This window comes from Rhinatrema bivittatum, chromosome 2, assembly GCF_901001135.1.
Source record: "Rhinatrema bivittatum chromosome 2, aRhiBiv1.1, whole genome shotgun sequence".
Classification (NCBI taxonomy): Eukaryota; Metazoa; Chordata; class Amphibia; order Gymnophiona; family Rhinatrematidae; genus Rhinatrema; species Rhinatrema bivittatum.
Genome location: NC_042616.1, coordinates 429,586,855 through 429,612,432, shown reverse-complemented (window position 1 = coordinate 429,612,432; position 25,578 = coordinate 429,586,855). Strand labels below are relative to the sequence as shown.

General features: G+C 42.8%; 1 protein-coding gene across 2 annotated transcripts in view; it reads left to right on the top strand.

Moving 5' to 3' along the window:
• Positions 1–4,308: 4,308 nt before the first annotated feature.
• BCL2 (BCL2 apoptosis regulator) overlaps positions 4,309–25,578 on the top strand; it is a 300,057-nt gene continuing 278,787 nt past the window's right edge. For both annotated transcript variants that reach the window (XM_029590305.1, XM_029590306.1), the window contains exon 1: positions 4,309–5,931. In XM_029590305.1, the coding sequence (XP_029446165.1) occupies positions 5,179–5,931 (753 nt within the window). In that variant the 5' untranslated portion in view covers positions 4,309–5,178. The remainder of the gene's footprint in view (positions 5,932–25,578) is intronic.

The following is a 25,578-nucleotide window of genomic DNA, read 5'->3' as shown; positions in this document are numbered from 1 at the left end:
CATCCACCACCTCCATGAGACCTGCCACTTTCATAGTCTGGGCTAGACAAGAGCGAGGTAGAGGGTGTGTCCCGATCACCTCTGGGATGGGAATGGGGCAGAGTAGTTATCAATAACTACAGGTAAGGGCAGAAGAGTGAAACCTAAGTCCCAGATCGTGCCTGGAGGTGCCTCCAGGGCTTCAGAGGCTAAAGCTTGTCACCCTGTATCCTGCACCATAGTCTGGAAGGGTCCATCCCACCTTCATATCCAGCTTCTCCATAGTTAATGGGAGTGGAGGGCTTTCAGGGGAGATTTCCTCCTCCTCAGCCCTCTTTTGCTTGCCAGGCAGGGGAACTCTATTACATAGAGGGGGCAGGGAGGAAACAGGGGCCACAGACTTCCATAGCCTCTGTGGTTACTGGCTCCCACTTCCTCTGCATCTGTTGTGCCATGTGGAAAGGGGTCTCTTTCACCCGCCTTTGTTGAGTCTTGGGTCACTTCCCTTGCCTGCAGCTCTCCTTGCACTGTCCCACCTTGTATCTCAGCAGCTCCTCCTCTGAAGTTCCACAGGGGCTTGTAGATTAGGCCTCCCCCTACAATGGGGCTTTGAGAATCCCCACTCCCTTGCCGAGGGTGTCATGGCGGAGGGTGCATCCCTGGTGTTCCTTTCCAGCCGCACCAGGAGACAGAGTTGAAGCCACTGATGGTCGGGCAAAATGTAGAAGCAGCAGTCTCTGTGGTCACAGGAACTGCTACAGAGGAGGGCAGTAGAACCCCACTTATGGATGTGGGCTGTAGGCATCCTCTCCCGGCTCCATGGGAGGAGCAATCAGGCCTGTCTCCTGAATTAGGTGACAAAAGCTCAGGTCCCCATCATTGTTGCCTACAATGCATCCTGACATCATGGAAGAGAACTCCCCTCGGCCACAGTTTTAGGAGGGCATCCAGAAGGAAGGATGGCCCTTCATGGGGCTCCAGTTAGTGGAAGATGCCATCTGCCACTAAACTCTCTTCCATAGCCTCGGAGACCACAAACATAGAACACACAAATAACATGGCCTTTCTGTACATTTGGCTGCCCGACACCAAATGGTGATGGCCAACCACCTTCACCAGAACAGAGATTTATGTTTATGTAGAGGCCGATCATCTCATCTGCCGTTGAGGGCTTATCTGCTACAGACACAGAGATAATACCAAGAGGAGGTGAGGTCACAGCAGCTGCCCCATTTTGAAGCAGGGGTTCGGGTGGAGGGCATAGCATGATTGTCTCCCGTACGTCCTTGTCCTGCTACTGCAAAGGGGGTATGGGGGCAACAAGATTGCCACCTGCCTGCCTCACCTCCTGTGAAGGAGGGGCAGGGATGGGAGGGGGTAGCAATCACATCCCTTTCCCCTTACTCAGGGATACCATGTTTGGTGAGTTCACCACTGCAAGGAGAGGGGAGTCAGTCCTTTATCTTTTACCTGCTGGCTTCTCTGAGGCAGGTAAGACAGAGCTGGACTTACCCTTGGGCCAGTGACTACCAAAGCTGTCATCGGTGTGGCCAGAAACCTTGTCTTCTCAGAGTAAATTATTTTTATCCTTTGTACTTCTCTTTTTCTTCCCCATTAAGGATGCTGGGATTTTTGCAGGGAAGTACCAGGGTTAGCAGAGCTACTCACCCTTTGCCTGGTTGCAGTGTGACTGAATGCGTACCAAATCCCTCCCACATTCCCACTCACTTGCCCAGGGACAATGCACTTACTAACCTCCAGATTTAAGATTTCGGTGCCCATAGACAGAGTGCCAATGCAGTGCCCCTTTAAAGTTCTGCCAACACAGGACCCCCAGGGCTGAATTAAGGGGCAGGCCAAAAAGGCAATTGTTTAGAGTGCCAACCAATAGATAATATTTTTTGGAGTGGTGCCAAATTAAGTGGGGAGTGGGAGACACCAAATTACTAGCCTGCCTTAAGTGCCAACCTGTCTCAGTCCATCCCTTGACCCCAAAGCAAGCAGAACCAGGCTCCTCTTTGGCCTACATATTTAGCAACTTCAAAAATTTGGCACCTTAGTTGGTTGTCTATGCCTAAATCTGGGCCTGAGCTGGGGTGCAGCTAGGAAAGTACTCAGGGATTCTCCTTGGATTGTAGTCATGCTGAAAAGAAGTGTGAGGAAGGATATCTGCCAGGCCTGGATGTCTGAATAGGCATACTAGGCCTGTGCCTAGGGCAGCAGAAATAGGGGGGCAGCAAGATAAAGATATACTGCCTTCCTATGTTGTTGAATCTCACTCAGCAGGTCTCTGCTTCCTGATACAGCCCTTCCCCTGCCAGGCAGCATGCAGGGAATAGGACAAGGGGGGTGAGTCTGGAGCAGAGAAATCAAAGGGGGATCAGGAAGGTTAAGAGGGGCTAAGAGAGGATTACTGGGGTAATCTCTGGGGGACATGTCTGTGTGCGAGACAGGAAGTAGGGGGCAATGCTTGTATGTATGAGAGAGAAGGGATTGATGCTAGTTGTGTTTTGTGTATGTGTCAGATTGAGTGGGAAGTCAGAGAGAGGGGACACAAGGGGGAGCAGGACTAAAGCACGTAGGGGCACCTGCCCACTCCCGCCAATGCAATTTACCCATGACCTCTTTCTCCCAGATCCTGGAATCTCCCTTTCTTCTTCCCTCCCTCACCATGGAACCCATGCCCTAATCCTCTTCCTCCATCTCAGTTTCCTAAACTTCCCCCCTTTTCCTCAATCTTCCCATCTCCGGTCCTCTTTCCTTCACACCCTTCCCCCATTCCCGGTCCTCACCTTCTCCTCAATTCATTCCTGTTCCTCCTCCCTTCACATCCCTGATCCTTTCACCTCTCTCTCTCCTCTCCCTATCCCTGCAGTCTCCTCCCTTATACCAATGCTTGAGATCATGTTTCTTTACCAGATAAAAAAAATACAGACAAGGAAGGTTGGAAAGTTACTTCATTTTTATAATGTAAAATAAAAGAAAAATGTCTGCCAATCATGTACTTCAGAATTTTCCAGTTTTTGCTACACAAGCTATCCTCTCAGGAAAATGGAGGCTTGTGCCTTAGATCTTCTACTGTAGTTCAATCTCCTTGGGTGGGAGGGAGGGGGGCCTGACACCATTAACAGTACCTAGGGATGGTCAAACTCTAAATCGGTGTCTGATAACTGAAACAAAAATAAAGCTTAAGGGGGAAAAAAAAGAAACCCTGAGTTTAGAAAAAGAGGGAAACCCAATCAAGATTAAGAGAAATCCACCTGAACTAGAGAGAAAGAAAGAGGAGAGGTTCCTAGCACCCGCTGTCCTCCTTCACTTCAGGGAGGGGATGCTCCCATTATTGAGGAAAGGTGACCCGTTTCTTTCAGAAGGCTCTGAGCCCTAAAGAGATGGGGGAACTGAAAAATAGCTTTCTCCCAGCACTTGCTGAACGAGCGGGGACGGGCCATGGAAACCACGATCAAACAGAGGGAATCGGCTTAATTAATTGCACAGGAGGTGCAAGCAGGCAGGGAGAAAGGGGAAATCTTGCAGCCCCCTGTGCTCCAGCTAAAGAGAGCAAAAACTGTAAAGGGAGCAGAAAAAATGAATCATCTGTAACCGAAAGGGCCGATAATGCTTAACACAACGCCGAGAATGGGGCGGGAGAGCACAGGATCGCTTCAACACCCAGCAAAGTGTTACCTTCTCTGGGTAGGAGGCGAACCGGCCTGAAGAACTTCCCTACTGGAAAAGGCAGGGCCGGCGCTCTGCGTGCGAATAAAAGGGAAACAAAAAAAAAATGCGAAGGAAGAGGTTAGGAAGGCGATAAAGTGAATGGGAAAAAAAAATGGCTGCTACTGCAGCATTGGCTCAGGGAAAAAAAAATTAGAAAGGGCTGGGGCTTTCCTCTTGAGCCGCTCTCTCCCCGTGCAGGGGCACCAGGAAGTTTCTGCCTAAACTCGGTGGCAAGGGCTCTACGCATTCTCGCCACCTCCTCCCTCACCCAGAGACCACCCGCAGGTCTCGCAGCCCCACTCCCCCCCTTATTCTCATCCAGCCGACCCCGCCTCCTAAGATTCTGGAGCTGCTCCAAAATCGCCCGGGGGGAAGAAGGACTGAGGTCAGAAGGGGGCGGTATCATCAGTATCGTAATAATGAATAAAGACGCACGCAAAAAAATGCAACGCATGCTACAAACAAACATGTGCTATAGAAGCAGCAAGGGCACGGGGGCACCGCCTCCCTCCGAGTCAGACTGCTCGCAATTCCCCCCCCCCCCCCCCCTTGCTTGTCTGCCCGAGACTTTTTTTTTTTTTGAATGAACAGTGACGTAGGGCAGGAGGAAGGAGAACTACGTTGTGTCAGGGAGTAGAGAATGAAGTAAGGGTGCTCCTCCCCTGCTCGGATTCAGCCCCAGCGCCGACGGAACAGAAAAAAAGAGGGAAAGCGCGGGTAAACGAACTGGGGCTAGGAGGCAAGCCGGCCGGCCACCCATCACTCTCTGTAGGCCCGCAGGGAAACAAAAGTAATAATAAATACAAACACCTCACGCCCCTTTTCCAGCCGTCCTCTCTCCTAGCTGGATATTGCACATCTGCCCGGGAGATTCTAATCAGAGGGGGATTGTTCTTTCGTCCGCCCCGGGCGCGCACTTCACTGGAATAAGCAATTTCTGCCAGCCTCTTTTTTTTTTTTTTTTACGCGTGTGAATAAATAAAATATTGCAAAGAAGGAAGGGGGGTGGGTGTGGAAAAAAAACCAAAACGAACAACCTTTCGGATAAAATTCGCACGTTGATTCTTCTGCTCCTGGACTAGGACCTGTGTATTTTCTTTTTCTTCTCTTTTACGATGGAAATACAATAAAGGAGAACTCAGAAAAATAGATCACGGAGAGACATGCAATGCTGGCGAAGGAAGGAAACTTTCATGGAGGAGCATCTGCATGGGACCAGCGTGGTCTCTCCGAGGAAATGGGCTTTCTAACAGCTCAAGATCATCCGAGATATTAAGTGGCATTGCAGAGCTGGATATCACGCCTGAAGCTGCCATCACAAAAGCATCAGACTCTCAAAGCGAACAAGCGCAACAAATCTTTTTACGCTCAAATTACCACAGCAATTAGGAACTCGCTCAGAACTATATATATTTTTAAGAACTGTGAAATAAATTCAAGTGGAATCCTCTTTTGGAGCTCAAAATGCACCCTCTATTGTAAATGCGCCCCGTGCCCAGGGAGGTGAAGAAAAACGGGGAGAGGAGCCGATCAGCACCTCCAGAGGAGGAGGAAAGGTTAACCGGCGGCAGAGCATGTGAGCTCGCGGCCACCGCCGCAGCACCGCCGCGTCTGTCGACCGCCCGAGGAGGAGGACCGGGGCTGCTGCTGGTGGAGGAGTGTCCGTCCCTCCCCCCTCTCATCAGAAGCATGACCGATCCCGGGAGAGGCGGCGATGGTGGCGGCTACCATAACCGGGAGATCGTGGTGAAATACATCCATTACAAGCTATCCCAGAGGGGCTTTGCTTGGGATTGCCAGGAAGCTGGGACCACCGCCGCTGCTGATCCCGACCCGCCTCTTCCTTCTCCTGCAACACCGCTCATGGTCCCGGCGGCTGACGTGCAACCTCGGGCCGCAGCCGCCGACTCCTCACAGCTTGCACTCCTGCACCGCGCCCTGCGCCAGGCCGGCGACGAGTTCTCGCGCCGTTACCAGCGCGACTTCGCGCACATGTCGGCGCAGCTGCACGTGACGCCGTGCACCGCGCGGGCCCGCTTCGCGGCCGTGGCGGACGAGCTGTTCCGGGACGGTGTGAACTGGGGGCGCATCGTGGCGTTCCTGGAGTTTGGCGGCGTGCTGTGCGCCGAGAGCGTCAACCGCGAGATGGCGCCACTGGTGGAGTCGATCGCCGGCTGGATGACGGAGTACCTGGACGCGCGCCTGCAGCCCTGGATCCAGGAGCAGGGAGGCTGGGTAGGTACCGCGCACGCGCCCGGCGCTGGCTATCGCGTCCTCCCTCCCGCGGTTTTTCCTTTTTAGTTGGTGATGTTTAATGTGTGTGTGTGTGTGTTTTTTTTTTTAATGTCTTGTGGAATTTTTTTTTCTGTGTTTTGGGGGTTTTTGCTTTAAAGTGAATTGTGAAAGCCCGGTATGCGCATTAATTAGGGGATGCACGACTATGTCAGCCCGCGCGCACTCAGCGGATTTTGAAAGCTGCCCGGATACAGTATATCTCCCGCAGCATGTACATTTCCAAAGTTTTCAGAAAGGGGCGTGGGCGTGAACCAGAGATGTGCGTGTAAATACACCTTGGCGCATGCCGAGGTCCTCCACTGTGTAACTTTACTTCTGCTGTGCATGACATGTATACGTTAAAAAAAATAAAGGAGCAAGCCATTTCAGAGGGGTTTAAAGGGTCTGGGGTAACTTGGGGGAGTGTAAGCTATCAAACGAGGAGTGGGGGTTGGAAGACCTATTTGTTAACTGGGCGTAATGGTGGATGAACTGGTAGAGTGGGAATGGTGTGGGGCATGCCCCTTTTAAAATACCCCGATTTATGTGGTAGAAGAGGGATTTGCGCACACATGTGTGCAGCCAGGCTATATATATGCATATGTCATAAAATGGCCGTGTGCCAATGTTATCTGCACAAATGTGTGCCCGCACACTAGTTTGAAAATTACCCTCTCAATGAAACTCCTGACCTTTCCTTCCACTATATATATATATATAGTGGATACATTAAAAAAAAAAATATATATATCTACAAAATGAAAGGCTGAGCTAAAGATTAAGGGGGTCATTTTCTAAAGGGATTGGGGCGAGTTCTAGGAGGCATCCACACCGTAAGGGGAGGAGTCGGGGCGGATGCTGAGAAAACATCGCTGACGGCAAAAAGATACTGACCCTTATCGCCGTCAGTAACGCGCCCAATAGCACCACCTTTCTCGGTGGCGCTATTGGTTTGCGAAAGCCCCGTTTTGCTCCCTGGTACCGCGCGATTCACAGAGCCACGCGATGATAGAAAATCTAATCCTAAATTGCTAAACAGAAAATAAGAAAAACAGTATTGACACGAAATTGCTATTGTACAAAAATTATACATTTCTAAATGTCAGAAAACTCTTTATTATAAACATACTTTTTGCATACACTTTATTCTAATGAAAAATAATCAAAACATAACTTAAAATAGCAAAATAATTATGGTATTGGTAAACACCTAGGCCATTCATTCATCTTTATAGCATGGAGGATAATATATCCTAAAAATAGTAACACTGCCAAAATTGTCTTTACAAATGTCTTTATGGGCTGGCAAGATGCCAAACGATGGGGTGAGATATGAAAGCTTGACGGTTTCAACTTGAAAGTTCCAACTATAAGGTCTAATCCATCAATTACAATGTTTGTAAATAATCTTTTTTTATCGCGCTACTATAAACGCGGTTGTTTCATTAATCATAGGTGGACTTTACACAAAGTAAATCTCCCCTCGACAAAGGATCTTCATTTCGCTTTTTCCAGGCCTCTTCAGGAGGGAGACATAAGGATAGACCATTTAAACACAATAACATCAGTATAAAGCACAACCTCATGGATTCACAAATCAAGCAGTGGAACATAATGAATCTCTTGCAATCAAATTTAGAAAAAACTCCTGAGCAGGGGTGGATTGGCCTATCGGGGGATCGGGCATCCCCCGGTGGGCCGGTTGCTCTGGTCACATGGTCTGCCGAACGCGGCCACGACTGAGTCGCGCTCAGCAGACCACGGGGTATCTCCTGGGCTGGTTTTGGGGAAAATCCCTGGGCCGATCTTTACCCGGAATCTGCCCCTGCTCCTGAGCCTTCCTTCCACTATAGCATGTAGCAAGGAAACAGAAACAAGGTTAGCATCTTGCCAGCCCATAAAGACATTTGTAAGGACAATTTTGGCAGTGCTACTATTTTTAGAATATATTATCTACAATGCTATAAGGACGTTAGAATGGTCTAGGTGTATACCGATATCATTATTGTTTTTATGCTATTTCAAGTTCTTTTTGGATTATTTTTCATTGGAATGAAGTTTATGTAAAAAGAATGTTCATAATAAAGTGTTTTCTAACATTTAGAAATTTATAGTTTTTGTACCAATAGAAATTTTGTGTCAATTGTGTTAATTTGTTTTTATTTTCTATATAAAAAAATATATATAGTAAAACCACAAACTGGCATTAGTTTCATGTACTAGGAAATACAAACAATCTAAATAAGACAAACCCAAGTACTCACATTGAAAATAACAAATTAACATTTATCAGTCATCCAAAATAATTTTATAATTGCAAAACACTCTAGTGGTATCTAAACATCACATTACAGATTATTATTATTATAGCACACCACACACAGTCTTGAGCTGAACATGCACACCCACAATCGTACCTACCATCATAAAATATTGATACCTTACTCACTGGAAAAATAGCTTATTGCAAATTTATACAAAGATTAATTTTAACAAGCTATCTATCCACAGTCGTTCAAACATTTATTTAAAATTGCACAATTGCAAAATCTACCTTTTATACGTGACTTGTCTGCTGCAGATTATACAAAGCTCTGCAGCAAGACTCCTTACTAACACTCCCATGCACGGACATATCTCTCCTGTACTTGGATCACTACACTGGCTCCCTGTCTCTTACCGTATTCAGTACAAGCTCGTCATGATCATACAATTTAGACTTCCTGTGGATTTCCTCTAATATAAAAATCCACACTCCCTCCTGAGCCCCCAGATTGGCAAGCCTAATCCTGTTAGATGTCCCATCTGCAAAGCTCACCCACCTTGAGGAAAACAGAGAACGCACCTTCTTCTCCGCAGGACCACTCCTATGGAACAGCCTACCAAAGGAAGTAAGATGTCTCTGAGAGGTTTTTGGGGCTTTTTAAAAAAAAATATTCTCTCTTCAAAAAAGCGTTCCCGAACCTTAAACGATAATTGTTTGCCCCCAACATGTCCCACCTTGGAGAGTGCTACTTAGCCTACTACTGACCATTTTACTGGCCCCACTGTCTCGATAGAGTGAACTCCCTTGTGCTTATATGTTGCTTCCATCTTACTGAGGAATTATGTAACGTCCTGTTCTCTCCGTGTATGCTCATATTGCACCCTGCTCTGAATGTCCATTTCAAACCTGTACAACAGTTTTAGTGCAAGTCCACGTTTTTTTATTTTCAAATGTTTGATCCCAACAAAGGCTTCTGTTTTCATCCATACGGACTTCTTCAGGGGAATCTTAAAACACCAAGACTGCAAAAGCTTCTAACCAGGTATGGAATGGATTCTTGCATCGAAGATTAGGATATAGCACTTTTTAAATTGTAAGTTGTAAAGTTACCAAAAAAAACAGTATTACACTCAGTACTGTTATACAATATATATTCAGATGGGATACAGTCCAACCTTACGGGCTCAACAAGGCATTTGAATGGGAAGCCTTTTATTAGGAAAGCTCCGTTTAGCCTGATATAACAATAAAGCTTGGTCATTCAAATCCATTCACAATTTCAGAGATGGTGGGGTTCAGGTTCACCAATAAAGTTGATTTGGCTTGAACAGGTGGCTTATATATAGTAAGCTTCCGGCTATTTGAGCTGTGTGTTTGGTGAGTTTGCCAGTACAAACAACAATCTTCTGTGGTTCACGGTAAATATACGCACATTTATGTTTAATTTTCTCTGTCTGGCTGATGCTATACTGGCTGCAGCGCACGGTTAACCCACGACTGGACGCATGTTTTGGACACGCGTCCATATCCCCCAATGCAAAACAGGGGTTAGTGCGTGTAGATAATAGCGCTTATCACATGCAGATGCATGTTGATCAGGCTATTATTGATTCCCTCTCCATTGGAAAAAAAAAGTACGCCTGCAGTGCACATTTTTACCCTCAAAAATGAACGCCAGCTCTGGAACTGGCATTAAGTATCGAGGAGCAGAAAATACTGCTTTTCTGTACTTCCTCCAACTTAATATCGTGGCAATATTAAGAGAAAAAAAAAAAGCTAGGCATGTCCCAAAAATAAAATATATAAAAAAAAAAAAAAGTGTGCTTGCGGTCAGGTTAGGAAAACGGGTGCTCAATTAACGAGCGTCCATTTTCCTAAGCCGTGGCTGGGCCACCTCTCGCAGGCAGCCCACAGCCGAGGAGGCGCTAGGGGCGTGCACTTTCCCCTAGCGCCTCCTTTTTACTGCGGCAGCCCATTTGCATGTGGCATTGAGCGCCCTGAAGAGGTGGATCGGCTCGTGTTAAGGGAGCGAGTGCTCAATCCTGAATGCCCCTTTAACGCACACTGATATTGCATCGGCCCGTATGTCTGTAATCATGTAGTGATATTCCAGTTTATCCTCCATTTCCAGTTTAGTTTTTGTTGTATTGCATCTGAAAGTTTGTTACCTGGAAGATGTCAACACTTTTTTTTGTATGTTTTGTCCCAGAAATGGGTGTTACTGACTTCATTCTACCCTCCCCCCACCCAAAAAAAGGGAGAGGGTTTCTTATCATAAAGAGTTTTGTTGTCTCCGCTTCCATTCCAAACAGAATGAAAATGAGCATAAAACTCTCACTAGCTGTGTAGGTCAAGAGGTTTCATGGTATTTACTATTTGTAAGTTTATTTATATAAGTGAATCCTGCTCCCCCCACCCCCCCTCAACCTAAGAGCTAAGGACCAGTATGCTTTCAGAGAAATCAAGTAGTGCTTAAATTGAATATGACCGAAGGTCAGCCTTCACTCATGTACTGCCAAGCAGGTGTCCTTGGCTTGCTGTTCTGCTTAAGTCAAGTCACTAGGCTTGTGGAGTACAGAACTGTTCCGAAAGTAATACTTAATTCTGAATGCAGGGAAAAGTGAACTCGCTCTTCTTTCTTTTTTAAATTTTATCTCATGAAGTTCATACGTGTATTTAAACAATGATATTTATTTATTTAAAACCTTTATAAACTGCCTCCCCGGCCCTTAATACAAGAAGATGTCCATACTGGTGTTCAAAATTAAAAACATTAAACATAGCACATTCAATCAAATACAAAACCAGATACACAAAGACACCATTGAAACCTGCCAAATCCTCATGTCATGATATCAGACCACCAGACTTCAACCAATCCGCCCGCCATTTTTTTAAAAATCAGCCCAAAAGCCCCACTACCATTATATTCCTACCACAATAGACTCCCTCACATTACAACCCACTATATAACACCAAAAGCACCAGCCACCTAAACAAGACCAGGCTAAAATCCCACTCCCAGAATTTTTTAAACAAACTGGCAATTCACTGTGCTATACCATTACTAATACTAGTGATGATGTCATTGGAAAGAATGTGTTCTCTGTCTCCATCTGCTGGTAGTGTGACCTAAACACACACATCTGGACTCATGTAGCAGGATTCAAAGAAAGGAAATTACCAGGTAAGACCAAATTTCTCCATTTGCAACATTGCCTCCTTTTTGGCATATATTTTCAATATTTGTACATTTTCTAGTGAAATATAAATTTAAAGTATTAAAGGCATGTTGAAATTCGATATATAGATGGACAGGAAGACTTTTAATTTTACTTTGACTGTAATTCTTCTCTCAAATACAATTTATGTGGATTTGTAGGTCTTTTGTTCCGAGTTAGTTAAAAGCTGTTGAGGTTCTCCTTTCCAAGCTGAGAAAAGAGATTACCACAAAAAGTTGACAAATGAGAAAATGTATAATGAAACTCCAGGTTTTCCATCCACATTATGTTACATAGGCAAGGTAAAATTTATAATAGGATTATTGATATTCTCTTATATTTAAGGCTTAATCTTCATTCACTTCCTCATTCATGAAAATATGGAGTTGTGTGGGAGCTGAGAGAGAATGGTGACAGATGGAATTTTAAAGTTAATGACTTTTAAGCTTAAATATTTAAAGAAAGGTAAAATAATTACTTTACAAAAAAAATGAGCAGTTATGCTGGAGCGTGAGGAGCACAAAGGGGAGTAAAAGCTTTTGATGGTGCTTTTTCTTTAAGCTCACTAAAGCCTTCAGGGATCTCATAAGGAAGGATATGAAATCAGCACAGGACTCGAGGCAAGGTAATTCATGTTAACAACATTGACTCTTCCTGGCCATGAACAGGATAGGTGGCACCACAGTGTAATCTCATTTTATGTTTGAGGATTGGCAGAAAATTGAGTTTAACTATTTTGTAGATCAGCAGGATATGGGTGCCTAAGTAAAGGAAATAGAGTTGTTTCCATTTAAATGGAAGCTGCTCCCTGATTCTGCCCTTCATATCTGGGGAGAGTTTTGCTGGAAGGATAATAGTATTTTGAACATTAATATGAAATTGGTAATCTTCTGACGTTTGAGCATGTTTTCATTGCATTAGGGAGTGAGATCAGCGGTCTAGACAACCCCCTCAATTAATATATCTGTTTATAATTCCAGATTTGCGAGTTGTGCCATCGATGTATGTTCTTGATTTGTTTGTCCTGTCTGATGATTTGAGCAAAAGGATTTGTTGATCATGCAAACAAGATAGGGGAGAGAGTGTAATATGGTAAAGAGAGAGGGGGTCAGGTGATAATCCATTCCTTCTAAGTTTAGTAGGATGTGATTAACATAGTGCAGAAAGTCATTTAAATGTGGCCTTTGTCAAATCCCATTTTTGCTAAGGTCATAAAGAGGATAGTATGCTCAATTCCATTGCATGCCTTTTCAGCATCAAGTGAGAAAAGCAACAGAAGTATTTTGTTATTGAGAACAAAATGAATAACGCTCTCTAGTCTTGATATTATCAAAGGGCCTGTCTGTTTTTGATAAATCCAACTTGCAGTCTAGGAACCAGATCAGGGGTATATTTTTCAAGCCAAATGGCAAGAACTGTGGCTAATATTAATGTGACCTGCAGTCTTGGGGGATGTTTCTTTTTTTTTTTTTTTTTTTGTGGATAATTGTGCGCTTGGTGTGAGGGCACGAGCTAAGTAGGTGAATACCTGTATTCTGAGCTGCGTTGGAGACCTGGGGTGATCTTGGGAAAACCATTTCAGAAAGCCTGTTGTACCCATCTTATCCTAATGACTCATTACCTGATAAGTTTTTAATATCATGATGGATCACCACCTGAGCAGAAATTTTCCACTTTGACAAGAAGTTCGCCTTTTCCAGGTTCAGGTTGTGGAAGCAAGCCTCCGCTGACACATCCCATGTATCTCTGGGTTTGCACTTTTTTTTCTCAAAGGCATAACATTTTGAATAATATCGAATGAAAAAACGTATGATGTCGTTAATGAAAACAGCCAATTTTCCCTTCGTAATTTTCAATTTTAGTGCTCATATTTTTGAGATTGTCGTTGCTAAAACTCCCTGGCTAGCAGTTTATCTGCTTTATTCTCTCTTTCATAGCAGTTATAGTGGTAGTTGTGTTTTCAAACATGCTGCTGTTCTTTTTATTTTTTTTTTATTTTTCTGACAGGAAGAATTCACTTTACTGCTTATATTTATGATATGACAATTTTCTTTGGAGAAATCATATCATGCACTTTTAGTATGTTTTAGTTCATGCTGTAGAGAAGTCCTTTGCTACTCACAGGGATTTATTTGCAATAAAAGCTATTATACCGCCAATCATTATCTTGAAAGCATCCCAGAGAATTCTGAGAGCCTTCTCATATTTAATTTAATTTAAAATCTTGAGTGAGTGCTTGTTCAATTCCTGTACAAAATGTAAGCTCTTTCACTAAGAAGTTATTCATGGTCCATGTCCTACTTGCTTTCAGAATAGGTTTAGGAAGGGAATAACCTACTCTTTTTTTTTCTATGACCTGATCAGACCAACATATATTATCGCTAGAACAGTTGCTACATTAAAAGTTACCTGAGGATTGATTGGAAATCTAAATGAGAATGTGTATTAAGCAGTTGTGAAAAACTGATATAGGGCCTCATTTTCTAATGCTTGCGCTATTAGCGCAATGTGTCTGCCAAAAATTCTGCCTGGCATTTGTTTGTTTCTTAAAGATTAGTAGTACATATGGATTCTTTCCTATCAGCCCTTCCAGTATCAAGGCTTTCTAAACTTTTTTTTTTTAAACAAAGATGTTCACTGTTGTTTTCTTTATAATGACTCCTGCACTATTAGAAGGACCTGCAGAAAAAAGGATTTGACCCATTTTTTGCAAGCTTAAGTGAGTTTCTTGTAACATATCCATTTATTTTTACATTTTCCAGTTCAGACATTGCATTTTGACTTTTGAATTCATCGCTCCCCCCCCCTCCCCTGCGCATTAACAGCCCGATTTTAAAAGGGCCATGCACGTAAAAGAGGGGTGACGGTTCCGCGCGTGTGCTGCATAGAATGGGCCCGGCCAGGCGTGTAACCCCCGTTATGCGCAGAAGTGCCGCGCCCTGCAAAAGTGGCGGGGGCGGGCCGGGACAGCGCCATCAGCCACCATCCTGGAGGAGCGCGTGCCGGCAGCCGGCCAGCACGCAGAGTTTACTTCTGCTCCCAAGGGTAGGGATAGGAATGTTCCCTCCCAGTCCGTTCCTTAATTGGAGTGGACTGGGAGGGAACTGGGGAAGGCCTGATTGCATCGCCATGCGTATTTTTCTAAAATTCCTCCCACACCCCCTGCACATAGAGCAGGCCACTCGCCCACACATCCGTCACACGTGTATGCCCGGGACCCGCATTTTACAGCATGCGTGCGCCGATGCATATGGACGCACGCATGCTTCTTGTAAAATCGACCCGTAAGAGTTACAATTTTAAACTGATCTTCCTCTAGTCAAAGTAGATAAGTTGTTGCAGAAGTGTTTCAAGTCATTATATGTTAACTTCCTCTCTACATAGACAGTTAGCAAAGACTTCTGGTAAACTGTATCCCAACCATCCCATACATGTTGCACACTCAACTTAAATCAACCTTGTATTTAAGGAAAGAATTTGTACCAGTGTGCATCTTGCTTATCTATTTTCAAGCACCCTACTAACTAAATAGTGAACCCTAAAATGCTGAACCAAAACAAGGTGGGTTTGCATTAGATCAAAATATATCCCAGGGTGTTTTAAGCTGCAGGAGAAAGTATTGCCTCTTGTCAAGAGATTTTCAAAAGCAGAACCTTTTTCCCCCTCTGCTTTGCTGCTCTTCCCAGTCACCACCTCATGTCACCCTCAACACATGAAATACAAAAATTGGACAAGGAAAAGAACAAAATCAGTCCACTTTTAGGCAAAAATGTGGAAAAGGTGTCTGGGAAGAGCAGCAAGCCAAGGGGGGAAAAAGCAGACAAGCTATTAGGCCAATTCAGTACGGTGCGCTCAGGCTGAGTGCATCGTTAGCCCCCATCTAGACGCGCGTTTTCCACGCGCTAATATTACTTCTTATACAGTAAGGGGTAATAACGTGAGGAAAACGTGTGTCCAACCCCCCAAAAACTAATAGTGCCCGCAACATGCAGATGCACATTGATGGCCCTATTAGTTAGTCCCGCGCAATACAGAAAGTAAAATGTGCAGCCAAGCCGCACATTTTACTTTCAGAAATTAACGCCTGCCCAAAGGCTGGCGTTAATTTCTGCCGGCACCAGGAAAGTGTACAGAAAAGCAGAAAAAACTACTTTTCATAACTGTTCAAGATTTAAATGGAGTTATGAAAAATTACTTCCGAAAGTTTCCCTTAATGTTTTATGGTCAGGCTCTACGTATTTATCCTGATTTAGCTCAAATCACGCAAATCAGAAGGAGAGAATTCCTTACTTTAAGGCAGGATGTTGTTTCCCTAGGCTATTCCTTTATGCTTCGATATCCCTGCAGGAAAGGTGATGAATGTTTCATTTTTTTCCAGGTCGATCAACTTCGTCTGTTTATAGATGCCCGTAGGCCTATTACATCTTCCCCGGCTGATGGGGGGCTGTTGTAAAGTTTAATATACCAATTAGTCCTATGTTAAAGCTATTGCAGGATATATATATTTCCTATTTTTCTCTCAAAATTTTCCCTTGCCTCCACTCATAGATAGGGGTTTTTCTATGGAATATGGATAAATGTTTAAAAAAGAAGGGTATGATAAATGTTTAAAAGGATTTTGTTTTATTTTTTGCCTCCTATATTGAGAAACTGAATTTATACATATGTTATATAAGTATGTTATATTTCTTCTTTTCTATATTTCTTAATTGAAATTATTTTCTGTAATTCAGTAATTTGTATCATGCCTTAAAATTCTTTACTTTGTAGCAATTGAAAAATGGATAAATAAAGTTAAAAAAAAACAAAAACAAAAAACTACTTTTCTGTACACCCTCCCACTTAATATCATAGCTATATTAAGTCGGAGGCCCCCAAAATAAAAAGAATAATTAAAATTCTAAAAAAAAAATTAAAAATCTGCCCACGGCCCGCGGGTTGGAAGACAGACGCTCAATATTACCGGCATCCGTTTTCCGAACCAGTGGCTGTCAGTGGGTTCGACAACCGATGCCAGTAAAATTAAGCGTCGGCTGTCTAACCCGCTGACCGCCGCCGCTTCTGTCAATAAGGAGGCGCTAGGGACGCGCTAGTGTCCCTAGCGCCCCCTTATTACCGTGGGCCCTCATTTAAATACAGAATTGCGCGCCCAGGCGAGTGGCCTGGGCGCGCGTCGGGAGAGCAGGCGCACGCCTCGGAGCGCCGCCTCTCCCGCAAATTTTACTGAATCGGCCTGTATGTGCAGAAACGCTCGCAGTGTGAGCAAGAAAGTTCCAGATTTTCAGGCCCTAATTCAGGACTTGAATATTGTTGCTATTACTTCATGCTTGAGTAACAGTGAGATATACATTGACAAAGGCTACTTCCTTAAAGCCTCGCCTTTTCCATTGGCATCATAGGATAAAAAAAGCTGGGGAGATTTCCTGATCAAGTTAGTTCTGTCCATGTAGAACAAGAAAGACTTTCTACAGTCAAATGCATGTAAAAAGCTTGTTCAGATTGTGTTGCATGAAGTTTCGGATAAAATGTTGGCAATGTCCAGCCTGGCCAAGGTGAAATTGAGATGATACTTTTGGTCCAAAGGTTTGGGTGGGTTCCGAGTATCAACTTATTTTTTAAAAGTTATGTATATAGTAACTTAGTAATATAGTAGTGACGGCAGAAAAAGACCAAAATGGTCCATCTAGTCTGCCCAGCAAGCTTCCCAAGGTAGTAACTGCAGTTCCGTGCAGGTTACCCCCAAGCTTTTTTATTTATTCCCATCCTCTAACCTTTTAAAGATCCACAGTGTTTATCCCATGCCTCTTTGAAATCCTTCACAGTTTTAGTCTTCACCACTTCCTCCAGAAGGGCATTCCAGGCATCCACCACCCTCTCAGTGAAGAAATATGCGTTAGGTAACTAGAGCCTGTACTTCCTTTACTCTTCTTGCTCATGTTATGGTGATTAGCGGCAGTCTTTTCCATGAGAGAGACTTTGTTGTTGCCATAGGCTTCTATGGTGTCTTCATTAATCATCATAGCACTATATTTATGTTTCATTGCAGAGGATGAACTCTTATTGGAGGTTTTAGATTATAAAGTCCTTTCACAAACTTACAGGGTCTTTCATCAAATCGTGTTAGGGCCTTATCATGTACGTTAGGGCACTAATGCCCATGATAAGGCTTTAACACATGCGATAAATACCGCATCGCAAGATGCGTATGCACATTTTTAAATTTTAGTCAAAAGGGAGGAGCTTGGGCAGAGTTTATGAAAATGAGGGGTGTTTAACGTTGCATGCGATAGCGTAACGTACGTTATCGCACGTTTTAACGCTGGAAATAACTACACCTTTTTTTCCTGGTGTTATGCTGTGCCATATGCCCAAAATGGGATTTGTAATACATATTGCAAAACCTGTTTCAGGCAGGAGAGGGAGTGGAGTGGAGGTGGGAGAGAGAGAGAGAGAGCGCCAGCCTCTGTCTTGGCACACATATTAGTCAACTAGTTATACCACTGTAGGAGGGTCAACTAGTAACTCGGCGTGAGGTTTTGGTGGTGGGCTAGGTTTTGGGGGGCAGTTTTACATGCACAGTCAGAGGTACGAACAGCACAGTACACATCAGTGAAGCTTTGATGTGATTTGGAGTGAGGAAGGGTATACAAAGATGAGATTTGTACAATGTACTCTCACCCTAGCTTGATAAGCGGTAAAATACTTATGCAAAGTGGTAAAATAGTGTGCGTTGCAGTATCTAAAACATTTCCATAAACACGCCCCTTTTTTATCATGGGCACTATTCATGCAAAATTTATAGCAAAATGATGAATCTAGGTCTTAAATACCAATGCCTTTTGAGAGATGGCTTTTCTTTTACATGCTGATAAGCAGCGATGAAACTTAAATGTATTCTTTCTGAATTGACAAAAAACAACAAAGGGACAACCTTATGCCGTGGAAAGATTTATTAATATATTATTACAGAGCCCGACTCCGGCCGAGTTTCGCCAGTTAAGGCTGCATCAGGGGATGACTTCTGATGTCAAACGAAACTACATAGATAAATTCTTTTGTCAAATTTCAATCTTAATCCTGCATATAGTTATCTCCACTTTGCAATCTGGCAGCGTGTTACGCTCAAAATTATGCAGAAATTTTGCAATGTGGCAGGTCCTCGTATCTGCATAATTTTGAGCGTGACACGCTGCCAGATTGCAAAGTGGAGATAACTATATGCAGGATTAAGATTGAAATTTGACAAAAGAATTTATCTATGTAGTTTCGTTTGACATCAGAAGTCATCCCCTGATGCAGCCTTAACTGGCGAAACTCGGCCGGTGTCGGGCTCTTTATTAGAATATATTAATAAAATCTTTCCACAGCATAAGGTTGTCTCTTTGTTTTTTTTTTTTGCCTTGGCTACATGGGACCACCTTCCGATTTGCTTTATTGTTCTTTCTGAATTGGACTTTAGATCTGAGTTAGTCAGATGCATATTTCAGTAAAGTTGGTATGGGACAAGTGAAAGGGTCTGTTCCTTGAACATGTCACTAGTTTGCAAACCTTTTCCATTTATAATTGTAAGTTTGGGTAACTAGTTTTCTTGTTGCAAAGAGGATGTCTTTTATATCTTGGGTTAGGTGAAGCTTTTACTTTAGCAGACTCTCAACTTCCAAACAGTCAGTGCTCAGGGGTCAGTCTGAGGTCAATAAGAGGGGTCAGTCTAGAAATTTGGATGTAGTACTGACCTCTTTCATTGTGCCAATAGGGCTGGAAACAATGGTAGTGTGACTAGTGGAGCTGTTGACTGCCTGTGTAGCCACGGAAACCAACTCTGATAGTACAGCACTAGTAAGATCATTGATCTCTTGTCTTTTTCTCAACTTCTGGACTGGCTTTGTTATCAATGAAATTGGTGCGGAAGTGTATAGGAAGTGCTTGTTCTCTGGAATAACAAATTTTGCTATCACCTCATTGGATGAACAGTAACAAGGAAGTTTGCAATTGAACGAAGATGCAAAGAGATCAACTTCTGGTGTTCCCCATTGTTGTAAAATTTTTTCAGTGTGTTGTCATGGAGGGACCATGAATGTGGTTACAGCTGATGATTCAGCCTGTCAGCAGTTATAGTATATTGTCTTTTTCCAGGAGATATATTGCTGATATATATATATATATATATATATATATTTTTTTTTTTTTTTCTTTGACAGCCCAATTCCATGTAGTTAGTGCTTCTTTGCAAAATGGATAGGATCCAATTCCTCCTTGTTGTTTTATATAAAACATTGTCATTTGATTGTCTGTTCAAATTTGTAGCATTTTGCTTTTCAACTAACTTTTGAAGACTTGTGAGCCATTGAGAATACCTCTCATTTCTAGCAGATTGATGTGCAGAAATGCCCTGGTGTGGAAATAAATCCCTATGTGCCCCCCATCCTTGATGTGAGGCATCTCATTATTATTTTCTGGTAATCTGATGGTTGAATGTTCTGGTTGCAAAGCAGGTTCTGTTTTTTTGGTCCACCTTTAGTGAGAGGATCAGCTCTTTGGTCACAGGGATCTTGTGACTTAGAGACTGAACTTGCTGATTCCAATTACTCTTCAAATGCCATCGTTCATGCCTCATCTTCATTTGGGCAAGGGGAGTGACATGCACTGTTGATGACATATGGCCTAATAATTTCATGATCTTCCAAGTTGTCACCCATTTTTTTGCGATGAGGGAATATGTCATACTCCTGTAATCCAGGTGAACTCCTATGAAGTCCAAGTTTTGTTTTGGGACTAAGCTTGTCTCTTTGAAATTTATCAAGAACTCCAGATATTGCACAGTTGGAATTGCTAGGTTCATATCTATTCTAGAGCTCTCATAGGATGTACTTAATGTTAGCCAGTCATCAAAGTATGAAAAGGCTATTCAACTTTGCCTTCTTAGGTGTGTAGCTACCAACACTAAATACTTCATGAACACTCTTGGTGCTGCTGCTATCCTGAATGGTAATCCTTTGTATTTTAGTGGTGATCCTGTAGGGTGAAACTTAAGTATTTTCTGTGTTTTCTGTTGATTAGGATATGTGCATAGGCATCTTTGAAATCTAAAGATGTCAGCCATTGTCCCTTCTGTACCAGTAGAGGAATTGTATTCAATAGTTCATTTTGAACTTTTCTTTCTTTAGATTAATTGTTTAAATCTCTGAGATCTAAAATTGGCCTTAAATCTGGTCCCCCCCCCCCCCCTAAATTAGGAAGTATCTGGAGAACAATCCTTTCCCTTTTTGTTGTTGAGGGACTGGTTGAATCGCTTTCGATTGCAGAAGAGACCGTGACTCTTGAGTATCTGCAGCTGTTGCTCTGATTTATCTTGGTAGCATAGAGAGTGATGTGGTGGAAGGATCTGAAGTTTATAAAAAGTTCTTGATTCATGATTTTTCAAAACCTAATTGTCATTTTGTGATTTAAATCCAATGAGATGCAAAATATTGGAGGCTTTCTCCCTATTGCTATTTTCGGAAATTAGTTCTGAAGGCTATTTGACTGCCTGTCCACAGTGTGAGGGAAACTTATGTGGAGGTTGCTGAGTTTGCCTTTGTTGTTGCTTATCTCTGCCTCTTGGCCTGGTTTGTTATTGAATTTGTGGATGTGGCTATTGAAATTGCTGCAGGAGGATTGGGTGCTGCCTGTAATATTGATATGAATTTTGTCTTCATCTCTGAGAATAGTAGTATGGTTTTTTATATGGTTCTTGTCAGAATTTTCTCTGGGTTGGTGTATCCATTTGAGAGGAGGAAAGAGACTGGAAAGCTGAACTTTGATTTTTTTTTTTTTTTTATAGACTCCACTGTTTCTTGTACTCCTGGTCCTTTCTCCAAAGAAGCTGTCTCCTAAACAGGACATTTCTGCCATTTTTTCATGCACATCCTGCCTTAAACCAGATGCCCTTAGCCAGGCCATCTTTCTTGCTGCTATGGCAGAGGCTGCAATCGTGGAAGATGTGTTGAAAGAGACCTAAATTGACTGTGTGTGATACTTTGCACAGCCTCAGTTTCTGTCATAACTTTGTTGAATAGTTTAAGTTCTTCTTCTGGTTCTTTGAGTTTTTGCAAATTGTTGTATTGGATTATCTGGATTTGATAAGCATCTATTCTTGATTTTCAGGGTTGCTTACTTGGTAGCCCTTCTTGCCAACTGTATCCAAACTGCCTAGCATCTTTTCCTAGAGAGGTGTTTGAGTATACTTTAGTCACCTTGGCTCTTTTCATGGCTGACTCTACAATCAGGATTCATGTGGCAGCTGAAATTTACTATGCCCTGGGCAGTTTTGAACCCTGTATTGGTCATCAGTGAGGTAGATATTAATCTTACATCTATGTAAGTTAGCCGGGTAAAACTTACCGGACAAGTCTGAATATCGGCACTTAGCCAACTGACTGGGAGATGCATCAAGCTGCGCTAGTGCTCCAATTTCATTTCATTTATTATTCTTAATATCCCACTTGTTAAGCATGTTAGCCAAGCAGTAATGGGCGTTAAACAGCATATCTTACGTGATAGACACTGTTTATCGCATGATAAATGTGATATTTTGTATGGCCCTGACCAGATTCCCTCCCCTGCTACAATGAGCTGCTTTCCATGCAGTTTGTACGCATGAATTTTGTAATTCCATGCAAAGCAACTCATTACTAGGCAATTCTATGTTAATAATTTATTTTGGCTGACTGAGAGAGTGGTCAGTCATGATAAATTAACACCACCTCCCTGGGTTTTGTTAAATCTAACGTGGGAGCCCTGGGAACCTAATGCAGGTCTCAAGGCTCCTGTGTTTAGGTTTAAAGGATCATGCAAAAAAGAAAAGTTTCCCCAACAAAAGAGAGGGTTGATCGGGGATCAGGGCTGCCTCGCTAAAAGTGTTAAAAATAGATTTTTCAAAATGGTGCCGACCTGACCTTGCCCCATTCATGTGGCCTGCCCATCAGATATCCAGATAACTACTTAGTAACTTATCCGGCCAAATGGCAGCCGCTGAGTATAGCCAGGTATTCAGTGGCTGCCACTTAAGTTGCTTTGTATTTGGTGGATTCCATTTTTGAGATTGTACTCGCAGCAATGCCTCATGCATTGGGACAGCTTTGAATTACTTTGAAGGTGGAATGAATTTCATCGCTCCTTGCCATTCAATAGGGTTTGCATTCTCCTCTTTTCAGATTGAAAAGAATAACCTTTTTTTCATTTTTTTGAAGGAATGTCGAGTATGCGGCATCTTCTGTGGTGTTGAAGCTCTGTCTGGCTCAGGAGATCAGTCATATGGTAGATTGGGGGATGGTAAATATGCATATTCCATTGACTCAGAAGAGTTTTGCATATCTTCTGATGCTAGATCTCTACACAATTTAGAACCTAGCTTAGGATCTGCTTTTTCTGCCACCTTTTTGGAAGAATGAGGCTGGAAGTTTTGTTTGAAGCTTTTGTCTAAGTTTCCCAAGAATTGGATTCAGATTGGTATTTCTTTCCATGGCAATTCTTTCATATATATATATTTTAAGAAAACCTGTTCAAAATGTTTGTACAAAAGAATGAATTTCAATGGATGGTAACACTGGAGGTGAAGCAAAACTCCTTTTCAAAGTATTTTATTGTGTATAGATGCTGTCGGGGTCAGAATCTGCTTTTTGTCTTGAAGATTTCTCTGTTTCACATTCCTGGCATCTTGCTAGGTCAGCTCTGACACTGCACCATGTTTTTGCGCTGCTGGTTTTGCACTATTTGGAGCCAATGACTTCCTGCTATAATGCCTTGGTGCTGATGATTGCGCCATGATGCTTTTGTATCGAGGATTCAGTGTTAAGGGGTGTTGAAGATGTCTAGTCTTGATTTTTCTTTTCCATGGGATTTTTTAAGGAGAAATCTGACAGTGACTATTCTTGACGTCTTTTTTTTTCATGACCATTTGATTGACCCTGCTCCGATGAGCTTGAGAGCTCTTATTTGAGACTGAGGTCGTGAAAAGCCAACATTGGCATGGACATTTTGCCATGGGATCACTGTTTGCACTATTATGGTCTGGTCTAAGGCATTTGAGGTGTAGATCATGAAGATCTGCCTCAGCCATCTTTTTATGACATTTATCACAGGACTTAAAAGGCCTTTTCCCTTTGTTTTCTGATGTAGTCTCCCAATGACATTTTTCTTTGAATCTGTGAAAAATCACGGTGATGACTTGAGAGAGAATTTTCTAGTTGTTTGCAGAAGTGGACAAAAAAAAGACTAAAGGAGGGTCGTGCAGAAACTGCTGTACATGCTCGGAGCAGAATGAAAAGCTCTGAGCTGAGAGAGATTTTAACTGATTTGGTGCCATTGGATGATGTCATCCATCTTGTGGGGGTTTTTGTGCTGCTTGTCCCCAGAGAAAAACTTCTCCTCAATCTCAACTGGGAAGCCAATCTTAATTACGCTAAATCTTAACAGGATGTCCTGACATTAAAGAAATTGAGGTGAATTTTTTTAAGGCATACTGGGCTACCATGAAGATTTAGAATTTGGCACTGCTTGGAAGGTACCCTCCCTCTCCTCCCTCTCCTCCAATCCTCTATCTCGAGCCCTCTTACCCAAACATGGAGAAGCATTTGAGTTAAAAAAAAAAAAAAAAAAAAAAAAGGGTAGGAAAGGATCCTTGGTGTCTCACAGTGAGTGAACCTAATCATTCTTCTATTGTTTGAGCAGAGGAGTGAGTCAATATAGACTAATCTGTGTTTGTCTAAGCTAACAAAGTAAAAAGGCAAAAAAATATTTATGATACAACTTCCATTGGTATCTCGAAAGGTCAGTCCTCTGTTCTGTTCCTAGAGATATTGGTTGTAAACCTCCTGGGAAGTGCATAATCACAGTATTTTACTGTGTATGTTTAAAAAAAAAAAAGTCTTCCCTTTCTAAACATTTAGTCACACCGGATAAGTCATTGAATAATTTATTCCATGGAACAGTAGCATTTTTTAACTTCATTAGGCTGGAACGTTTGTCTATTTATTTTGGCATCAAAGTCTTTAAAATAGCAGCATGCACACATTTTCAATATACAGATCATAAGATTGTGTCATGACTAAGGTCAGTAGCAGCCATTCATTCTGGAAATGTAATATTTTTTTCCAAGTATTGGTTTAGATTTATCCTTCTCATGAGGGCGATCAGGCGACGATTTGTGTGCATTGAACCTCTATACTCAGTTGGGAGAAAGTCAGGCTACCCTCTTCACATTTCTTTATGAATTCTGAAACATTTCTTGTTTCTTTTCCTTCTGGTCTGCTCTACATATTAGTAGGACATAATCCGTTTGGCAGCTCGTTGGTTTTTAGTAGCACTTGTTTAGAAATGTTATATTGCTCATTTAGTCGCCATGGCCTCATTTACTGATTCACTAAGGACCTGGTTTACTCTGCTTTTTTTTCCCACAGACACACAATGGGGGGAGAAAAAGCCTTAGTAAATCAAGTCCTAAATCTGTTTTCTGCTTTAGAGACTATTAGATGTTTCTCACTGGGAGTAATGAGGTTGAGACTGTGATTGTGTTTCTTCTGTGTTTTTTGGCAGCTTAAAGCTACACTGTGATATTATATCAGTTACCAACTATCCCCAGCTTCTATTTTGGAAATAAATTTTACCAGTCTTTCCCACTCTCTTCCTCCTAGAACTCCTTTGCCTGCATTTTGGAATGGAAGAATTGCAAGTCACTAAATAGGAAGTGGGGTGGGGACGATGAGGAGGCCTCTCACTGCCCTCTGTGCTGCCAGCTCTCTCGTGTAACCAGGGCTGGATTCTGGTGCCTTCATTCACAGTTACCAAGGGATTCCCCCCGCCTGCGTGTGATATCCCCTCTCAGCGTTACTCGAGGCTTTGCACTGGCAGTTCTTGGCCGGGGATTATGCACCGGGGCTTCTGGGATGTTGTCTTCTTTGATGACCCTAAAAGTAGCAAATCGGATAGGAAGGCCAGTGGCATGTTCAGGTGCATGAAGAGAGGTGTCAGGAGGGAGGAAAAGAGATGTAACGTTATCTTTGTATAATCTGTAGCGAGGTGCCAATCTACTGACCGATTCTGGCGACCATGTGTACAAAAGGCAATTGATAAGGTAGAAGCAGT